The sequence below is a fragment of the Manacus vitellinus genome, unplaced genomic scaffold (genome assembly GCF_001715985.3).
Source record: "Manacus vitellinus isolate BGI_N305 unplaced genomic scaffold, ASM171598v3 scaffold_30_pilon, whole genome shotgun sequence".
NCBI lineage: Eukaryota > Metazoa > Chordata > Aves > Passeriformes > Pipridae > Manacus > Manacus vitellinus.
Window position 1 is genome coordinate 4883366 of NW_021940291.1, and position 9821 is coordinate 4893186.

General features: G+C 41.7%; 1 protein-coding gene across 1 annotated transcript; it reads left to right on the forward strand.

Annotated features, from left to right (window-relative positions):
• The first annotated feature begins 375 nt into the window (after positions 1 to 375).
• On the forward strand, positions 376 to 9022 carry PSMA1 (proteasome subunit alpha 1). The gene is made up of 10 exons (XM_029961067.1): positions 376 to 419; positions 1390 to 1434; positions 3709 to 3810; positions 4312 to 4415; positions 5236 to 5324; positions 5574 to 5644; positions 6482 to 6611; positions 7275 to 7354; positions 8071 to 8175; positions 8670 to 9022. Exons 1-10 carry the CDS (start codon positions 417 to 419, stop codon positions 8724 to 8726), a joined length of 786 nt encoding a protein of 261 aa, XP_029816927.1. The 5' UTR covers positions 376 to 416; the 3' UTR covers positions 8727 to 9022.
• Positions 9023 to 9821: the final 799 nt, after the last annotated feature.

Consider the following 9821-nt stretch of genomic DNA (forward strand, 5'->3'; position numbering starts at 1 on the left):
CCAACTGGACACTTGTTTTAAAGAAATAAAAACACACCAGTACAGTATTAAATTCATTCTCTTTTATCTTAACGCTTGGCTCTGTTGATCCCGCGGAGGAGTTCCCGTAGTGCTTTTTAACTCACTTTTCAGTTACAACTATACAAAAACACTTCACATCGTCCAGAGCGAGAGCTAAAGTACACAGTTAATTTTCGCCGAGCACTTGTAGCGCTTCATCCTTGACGGCAAAACGACCCATTTAGAAACTTAATTAAGAAACACACGGCAGCACTTTCCTAACTCACCGGTGGGGGCGCCACTGCGCATGCGCTCGCCATCGATGACTCGGAGGAGCGGCTGGCCCGCTTGCCTGGCGCTCCCGCCCCGCTGCCCCATTCGCTTCCAGAGCCGCCCGGTGCCGGGAGAAGCGGAGGATGGTGAGGGACGGCGCGTGGGGGGGATAAGCGCACAGCGGATAGCGGGGGGAGAGGGGTAGGGAACCCTCGGCCGGGCTGCGGGGCCGGCGCGGGGAGGCGGGAGGCGGGCGGGCGGGGCGGGAGGAGCAGTGAGTAAGCAGTTCCCGGGCCACGCGGGGCCGCGGGCGCGGGCCGGGGCCTGGAAAGGAGTGGGGCTGGAGAGCGGGGCCTGCTGCGGTCCGGGGACTGATGCAGCAAGGGCCCTGTGGGGGTGCGTGCAGATATCTCTGCAGGGGGCTGGAGCACCTCTCCTACGAGGAGGGACTGCGGGAGCTGGGCCTGTGCGGTCTGGAGAAGGCTGAGAGGGGATGTCAACAATACACACAAGTATTTCAAAGGCCGGTGCCAGGAGAATGGTGCCACACTTTTCAGTGGTACCCAGAGGCAGGGCGAGGAGCACTAACCGTGAACTAAAACACAAGAAGGTGCACGTCACCACAAGGAAGAACTTCTCTGCGCTGAGGGTGACAGAGCACTGGAATAGGCTGCCCAGGGAGGTCATGGAATCTCCCTCACTGGAGATGTTCAGAACCCACCAGGACACGTTCCTGTATCACCTGCTCTAGGTGAGCCTGCCGTGGCAGGGAGGCTGGTCTGGATGATCTCCAGAGGTCCCTTCCAACCCTAACAATTTGACAAAAGGAATTGAACAGAAGGAAGAATTTTTTCGCCAGAAGGGTGATTAGATGTTGGAATGGGCTGCCCAGGGAGGTGGTGGAGTTACTGATCCTGGAGGTGCTTAAGGGAAGACTGGATGTGGTACTTTGTTGACACGGTGGTGTTTGGTCATAGATTAGATTCAATGATCTCAGAGGTCTTATCCAAACTAATTGATGCTGTGATTCTGTGAAAACAACCAGGACTCCCCTCAGGAACACTCCTCCTGCCCGCTCATTAGTGGCACTAATGAGTTTTGTTTTCTCCATTCCAGTTTCGCAACCAGTATGACAATGATGTCACCGTGTGGAGCCCGCAGGTAAAGCCTTTATGTGCTTTGTCACTGGGTTTTTAACTTGCTTCTTGGGTTTTCACCACCTCACAGGCTGTGTAGGTTGTTGTCAGGTGCCTGAAGTTCCTGCAGGCTGCTCCTGTCTCCCTTTGTAGGCTGTGGGTGTCTGGAAAGCCACTGGCACATCTCAGGACTTCTGGTGTATAAACCTGAGTGGTGCTGAAGTGTGCCCTTTCACCTCAAAGTGCTTAAGGCAGTTGCTTTCTGTGAGGTACAAAATAGATGCTGTCACCTTGGGAGTTGGACTAGATGATCCTTAAAGGTCCCTTCCAACCTAAACCATTCCATGGTTCTGTGATCCATTTACAGATCTGTAATAAGAAGTTGGTAAGTGAGGTACCAGAAGCATGAAAATAAGCTTAAATCTTCCCACTGTTAGGCCCCTGCTAGGTCATTCTCTCTTTTGTCCACTAGATAATACTGGAAAGGAACTATTTAGTTTATAATTGGGAATAATTTTTTTCCGTTAATCGCTTCATTCAAATTGTTCGGGGAAAAAAAAAATCAAATTGTTAAGAGTTGGTATTTTGTGCTTGAGTGAGAATATGCCACTTCTTCAGGTGGGATATAACAGCAGCTGTTTTTCTTTCTGTGCACAATTTTAACTGCCTTGTAAGCCCCTGTTTGAATGCCTGTGTCCACAGGGTAATTTGGAGCATGGAACCTGGGGTACTGACTTCTGTGGTAAAAATTCACAGATCTTCATTTTCTGTATTGAAGTGGTCACATACATTCACATGGAATAAATTCCACGTGTAAAGCTTTTAACCTTGAGAGCTAGAACTTGAAAGTGGCTAAATGCCATATCATTCTGTGCTGCAGTTTGTGCTTCAATTCTGAAGTCTATGCAGATGTGTGTCCCTAGTTTCCCGTGTTGTGGACTGTCAGGGAGGCTTCTTGCTGTCTCTGTAGTTAAGATTATATTGAGCTTTGCACTTGAATTTGAAATTTTCTTACCTCTGAGTTAGTTCCCCACGGTTTATTGTTACTAGAAACGTACACTCGGTGTTCTGAAACTTACATAGGTTGTGTTGAAAATAAACATTCTGGAATTCTAAAAGCAAGTGTCAGCTCAGGTGTTTAATGTTGCCTCTCCTCTCAGTATGGACATTTTAAGAAGGGATACTTATGGAAAATCAGATCCTTGGAAAATGACTCATTTCTATATTTAGCAAAACTAGAGATTTTGAATCCAAATAACAGATTTTGTTCCTATAAAGCTAGTGTACCATTAGTTTATGGGTTTGTACTGCTACTGAAAATCTTCATCATGTACTACTATTGTATCTGATACTTACTTTCCCTACATTGCAATGGAGAGTGTTTCATGTTTTCAATCCTATATGAGGACAACCTTGAATATTTGCCTGTTTTTTTTAGTCAATAGCATGATAGGTGTAGATGCCTTTGTACTGTTTTCATCCTTAATGATTGTGTTTCTCTGGCAGGTTCTGTATCAGAAACTTTAGTTTTAATGTTTTTCATCTTATCTGTTACTTAAAAAATTACTTTTAAAACTATAACATTCTCTTGAGACTTTTAATAGATGTGGCAAAGTCATCCAGCTGTGGGCTGTGCTTGCAGGGCAGCTCTGCCCTGTCTGTCATGGGCTGGAGGGCAGAAAATGAGACACTTTGCCCTCAGTGGTGCCATTAAATGGACATTGTCACATTTTCCTACAAAGCTTCTGGACACCTCTGCAGAACTGTGGGGACTTGATTTCCTTTGAGACCTCTACTCCTCTTTCAGACTTCACTGCAGTTGGCCAATAACTTGTTCAGAAGTTATTGGGGAATGGATGGTGAGACACAGCAATTGCGTAAGACTCATTTCTTCAGGAAACTCGATTAAAAGTTAAGTGTCCAACTTCAGCTGGAAGTTCTGTCTTTGAATCACATCAGGTCAAATACTGATTCCTCTAAAGACAGTGACAAAAGTCTCGTGATTCTTATGTCAAGATTAGTGTCAAGATTCTAGTGTCAAGGTTATTCACCCTTTCTTTTTAGTTTTCCTGTTCCTCTGTGTGCAGTAGTGAGTGACTTAGAGATGGCCCGGTTTCCGTGGGTTAGTGGTGAGGCGTTGCAGAAGATAATGGTGGAGATCCGTTGGTTGTAGGTTTAAACTGTGACGCAGAAAGTGCCCCTGTTGGGGTGGGGAATCAAAGGTCTGAGAGTCCAAACCCATTGAAAGTTGATTCAGAGGATTAACTTGAGAATGATCACCTTTGATTTGTTTTTGTAGGGCCGAATTCATCAAATAGAATATGCCATGGAAGCCGTGAAACAAGGCTCAGCTACGGTGGGGCTGAAGTCCAAAACACATGCTGTTCTGGTAGCTCTCAAGGTAACTTCAAAACTGTGTTCTTGGGACAGTAATGTTCGTAGAAAAGTTTGGGGTTGGCAGATTAGCTTTGTGCAGTCAGAACTTCTATGTGTAATGTAAATACAATCCCAGTTTCCTTTTGCTTGACTACCAGTATAGAACTGAAATATTTTCAATACCCATGCAAAGCAGATTTTCACAAGTTGGTGAAGGAAATGAATGGAAAATTTTTTTTTCCCTTTAAAAGATGATGTCCTCTTTTTTTCATTAGTTATTAAGTAGTAAATATATTCCTTTCTTTTCCCAAAGCTTGAGTGAGTGTCTGTTTTTTCTTCCATTCTGACAGGTTCCTACTGAAGTGAAATTAGGTTTTTCTTGTCTTCTGTTGCAAGTTTATAAATTTAATTTTTTTTTCATTGTTTCGTGATCATATTCAGTTCTTGCTATAAATGTTAGCAGATTTCTCCACGGTGCTTGTCAGACTGTTCAGTTTGCCACATAGCTTTCTCCTTTTATGCATAGAGAGCACAGTCTGAGCTGGCAGCTCATCAGAAAAAAATCCTGTACGTTGACAACCATATTGGTATCTCAATTGCGGGACTTACTGCCGATGCAAGACTCTTGTGGTGAGTATCCTGGTTGTTGACATAACACAGTTCTGCAATAACGAGTGAAAGTTCATTCAGACTATTGCAAATGAGATTTTCTGCTTGGCTACGGATTAGTCTTGAGCTGCTGCTTTGTTGTACTATGCCAAAGACCTCAGTGTGAAATTCTGGCAGATTTTTAACTGGTTGGCAGAAATCTCATTTGTTTGGCCCAAAATTTTGCTCCTTGGTTTTATTGCTAGTGAGACAGTCCTGTCTGGTTTCCTCAGCGTGATGGGGTTGCCAAGCAGTCTGAGAAAGTGCATCATTTCTTTCCCTCTGGCAGCTGCTTCTGTGTACACACACTTTAAAAAGTTACTGAACACACAGAGTGCTGTATGTGTGGGCTTCAGAGGGGCTTGCTTTTACCTGCTGGCCACAGAGTTTGATCAGGTGAGGTAAATGTACACGGAAGGAGGAGTGTTCCTCGGTTTGAAAGGACAAAGAAGGGGTAGGAAGACTTTCTAAAATAAATTTTAATTGCTGTAATATTACAAAGCAATGTTACCATTTGACTGTGGCTTTTTTCCATCTGTTGTCTGCGTGAACTTCTACCTTCTTTGCATTTGTCTGGCTGAAATACTTTTATACTCTTTTCAAACCTGTGGTCAACTTTCTAAATAACAATTATAGGTCATGGTGAAATGAAATTATGTAAAGCCCTTGACCCTTTTTCTCAACAAGCAGAGCTGAAACAAAAATGTTTACCTTAACAGACAAGTATTAAGACAAAACTTCATTGTGTCTTTGATCTATGCATTGGTTTAATTTTTTTCTTTTTTTATTTTTTGCTTTCTAGCAATTTCATGCGTCAGGAGTGTTTGGATTCTAGGTTTGTGTTTGATAGACCTCTTCCAGTTTCTCGCCTAGTGTCACTAATTGGAAGCAGTATCCTTTTTTTTACACTTGCAATACTTTCGCAGCTTTTTACTTGTTCATAAAGTGATTTTCATATGTCACAGCTTAAAACTCAAGTTGGAAAATCTGATTGGAAAATTTTTCTTCATTCACACTGCTCATGTATTCATTCAGAGAATATCCCATAAGGATGCACTTTGGTGCATCTGTGTTTGTCTTAGGAAAATGTTCTGGGTAATGAACATGTGATTTTGAGACTGTTTCCTTAGCCTTCTTCAGAAACCCAGATCCCGACGCAGCGTTACGGCAGGAGGCCTTATGGTGTGGGACTGCTCATCGCAGGCTATGACGTGAGTAAGCTGCTCTGGTCCCCAGTGAGCTGCAAGGAAATGGGATTAGTGAAACTTTGTGCAACAAGTAGATGTTAAGAGGGAAAGACGGAAGAGGCAAACTCATCAAAATTCTCGGAATAAGGAAATAATTGTCTGTATCTTAGCCTAAAACATAGCTTTTAGAAGTGTTAATACCTACACTTATTAGGTATTTTAAGGTGCAATATGAGATACTACAAAAAATCAGGGTTTTTTTCTGTAAATGTTTTGCTGTTGATTTGGGATGTTTACAAACTATTATTCTGAACACTTTCTATTAAAAAATGGATGTGGAAATCATCACTGGCCTCTCTCTTACTTGTTTAGCAGCAAGAGTTTGCACATGCAGGATCTCTACCCTCAAGATTCTTGAAATTTTGAATGGCATGGTTTAGTCTACAGCCAGTTTTTACTTTTCTGCAGATAAGACAGAATGTGTTTAAAAAACCTGCTGCAAGCCATGAAGGAGGGAGATTATATACATAAGCACAGTATAGAAGAGAGAAAGAAATGTTTTTTGTGCCAGCCATCCTGTCTGCATAAAAGCTCCATCTTAATGAACGAAGTATGGAGAAAGAGTTGGTTTTGGGTTTTTTTATTTATTGGTGGGGTTTTTTTTAGAATAAGTTTTGAAGGAATTGTATAAGAACAGTGATATGATCAGCAATATAAAATATGTTTTTGTGCATACATACAGCTGTGCTATATACCTGAAGCAAAACTCTTTCAGAAAATCTCATGTTCAAGCAGCAGAGACTTGGTATGAATTTATACATTTGTTTCACATTCTGTTGGGTTTTTTCTCTCTCTTTGTAGGATATGGGCCCTCACATCTTCCAGACTTGTCCCTCTGCAAACTATTTTGACTGCAAAGCAATGTCCATTGGTGCTCGTTCACAATCGGCACGGACTTACTTGGAGAGGCACATGACTGAGTTCACTGACTGTGAGTAGTGGAACCCTCTCTAGCTAATGGCTTTCATCAACTCTGCAATTTATTTTCTGCTACTGCTTCATTCTTTTGCATTTAGTGAGATGAAGATAAATTTTGGGAGACAAGTCCGGCATAACAGTAAATCTGCGTGAGAATGTTACAGATTTTCATGTCTTAACACGTGGATGCTTTTATTGCATCTAGTGAAAAGAGAAGCTGTGCTCAGGAAGGCAGAGAAAAAAGTGAAAGGCCTCTGCCCTGTTTAACTCAGGGGAAGTGTAATTCTTTCCATAGCAGTGTATGTCAGTGCAAGTATTTAGGTGGTGCATTTAAAGTGTTGAATTCTTTGTTGTATGGAATGATGAGGAGGAGCCTATTGAATAGCTTCTTGGGGGAAAAAAAATCAAAGCTGGAATATCAATGCAGTGGAGGCACTGGAGGCAAGGCAAGTGTCAAAACCAGATGCACTTGACCTCAAATATAGGGGAGGGATGGTTTCTGAAGGAATGCTATTATAACCACCTCTGTGCTCAGTACCACGAGGGAGAGGAGCTCTGGAAGACAAGTTAGCCCAGCTGATTTTGTAGTTCTCAAATAGGAATAGGAAGAAGGTGAAATGAATGTCCAGAGATAATTCCATATAGTCCATAACTGTCTTTCTGATTCCATTTTAAGGCAATCTAAATGAGCTAGTTAAACATGGACTGCGTGCCCTGAGAGAGACTCTTCCTGCTGAACAGGATCTGACCACCAAGGTAAGTTCTAGGTTTTAGGTTTTCTTAAGGAATTTTACTGCCATTGTTACTAGAAATTACTGTGACACAATTCTTGTGAAGTTTGTCTGACAAAGCACTGAGACTTGAAAGCTGAATAGTGGTAGATAATATAATCTCCATTTAATGTCACTAGTTTATCTACCATTTCTTAATTATCTCACATTTAAGTTTCTTAACAAAAATGATGCTTTCACTAAATAAGACATTATTTCTCTGGATGCTTCATTCTATTTTAAGCTTTGATCAGTGTTAATAAACATTACATGCAACTAGAATCACAGCCTTGCTTTGTGAACACAGTCAGTCATTCACTGGGAGGTGAGGGAAGGTAGTGCACCAACAGTTGGTTGAGTATCCAGCATCAGAAAGGTGTACAAATTTCTGACAGTGAATTGAGGAACTGTTGAACAAGACAATTCTAAGGATATCCATTAGTTGGTGTTCTGCTTGTGGCCCTTTTCCATCACCTTGTATTTTAGAACTCTTAAACTATTGAAAATGCAAAATGAGATTAAAATAAGGGGTTTTGAGAAATCGTGTGTATTCAAAGGAAAACTAAATGAAAGAAGTTGAAACCCTTGGATGATTTTTACTTGCACGATTTTGAAACGTGATAGCTTTTGTAAGTGAAAGCTTACAAAAAGGGTTAATTGCAGAAAAACACTTCTCCCTGCTTTCAAAACTTTGTTTGACAGAATGTTTCCATTGGAATTGTGGGCAAAGACATGGAGTTCACCATCTATGACGATGACGACGTAGCACCATTCCTGGAAGGTCTTGAGGAGAGACCACAGAGAAAGGTGTGTGCCTTGGATATAAATGAATAGGCTTTGTTGAAAGATGACATTTAGATATGATCTATTATATTTAAAATAAATTTAACTCTACTACTCTAGTGGAGTTTTAGAAAGGCAGTTTTTAAAATTTGAAGTTACCATATGAACGCTGTATAATCTCAGCTGGAAACTTGGAGGCTTTTTAAATCAGTTTATGCTGAATTTATGCCAGGCTGTTCCAATGTCATCTTCTTTCCTCAGCTTTGATCAAGTACAAGTTTTCCCTGTTTTGCAACAGAAGTGGCTGCTTATGTTTCTCATGCCCTTCACATGATGCCTCCATAGTCTCCTAATTACCAGCTCTGTCCTGCTCATGCTTAATTTGGGTAACACTGCTTTTTAAGCTGTTTGCTGACATGAGCAGCATTTACCACTTGTGATGCTCAAATCAGGATAAAGCTGGTTTGTCAAGCGTTGTCTTCTGCCTTCCTAAAATATTTGTTTTTCCTCTCTTTTAGCCGGTTCCGCCTGTAGAAGAAACTGTGGAAAAGGCTGAGGAGCCAATGGAGCACTAGTGGGTGGATGAGTTCCTCTGTGTTAATGTATAACAATACAGGAACATTTATCCATTTGCTGGTAACTTTATCCTCACCTGTATACATTTTCTGATGCTACATTCTGAAGATTGCTCTTAAAGACACCAACCCACCTATCCTTGAAAGGTAGACAGGAGGTCATACTTGGGTGTAACTGCTTGGACAAGAAAGGTGTAATCATTTTCTAAATAGTACATGATACTGTTTTTTAAAGAAAAGATACTGTCTTTAACTCATAAGGACAAGTGGAAATAAATCACTTTCTTGGACTCTGCTGTGGGTTTGTTTTTATTTTAATCTGAACAAACAGCAATTAAAATACTTGTGTCATATCAAGATGCCATCATGTGTCTGACCACTTATCAGAGTGAGTGTTTACTTGCTGTACAGAGATGTGGTGCTCTTGGAAACTGTTGAAGTGAGAGGACCTTAAAATGCCTAAAAACCTGTAAAATAGTTGTGGAACAAACAGGAGACGGCGTGTTTCCCTGGGTCAGCTTGTCTCAAACTGAACATGAAAAGACACTTGTGATTGTGAGTGTTAACCAAGAGCGTTGCAGGCTGAAGAAGTGTGAAGCTGCCAACCAGGTTTTGTTTGGTTTTTTCTGGGGGGGGCTGACTTAGTCAACCCCAGCTCATTTGGAACTGTTCCTTTAGATCCATCAGCAAGCCAAGGGCAGCAAAGGGCTTTTAGCTCACTAAGGGCTGAAACTGAAGTAACAAGAAAGCACAAGAAAGTCCCATTTCAGGTCCCCCGAGCTGTGGAATCTCTGCATTCCTGCTGAATGAACAGGTTCTCTGGAGTTTTGTCCCTTCACCTTGTTCTGTACCTGGTGCTGTTTGGATTTAAGCTGAGTGCCACAAAATTTGGGTCTAACAGTGTCTTCCTCAGAGAATCCCAGAGAGTTGGTGCTTCCTAGGTACAAAATAGGTGCAACGCCATATTTTAAGCAAAATGAGCTCAGTGTTATTTTTTTCATTTTCCATGTCAGAAATATAATTATTCTCACTAATGATTGCACTGAAAATTACAAGAAACAGCTTTTTGGGGTGGACCCACATAGGGACCTTATA

Excerpts from the sequence above, each read along its gene's own strand:
- PSMA1 (XM_029961067.1), top strand. Across the intron at positions 3,811-4,311 it reads CTGTTCTGGTAGCTCTCAAG|AGAGCACAGTCTGAGCTGGC; the intron begins GTAACTTCAAAA and ends TTTTATGCATAG. Across the intron at positions 5,325-5,573 it reads AGTGTCACTAATTGGAAGCA|AAACCCAGATCCCGACGCAG; the intron begins GTATCCTTTTTT and ends AGCCTTCTTCAG.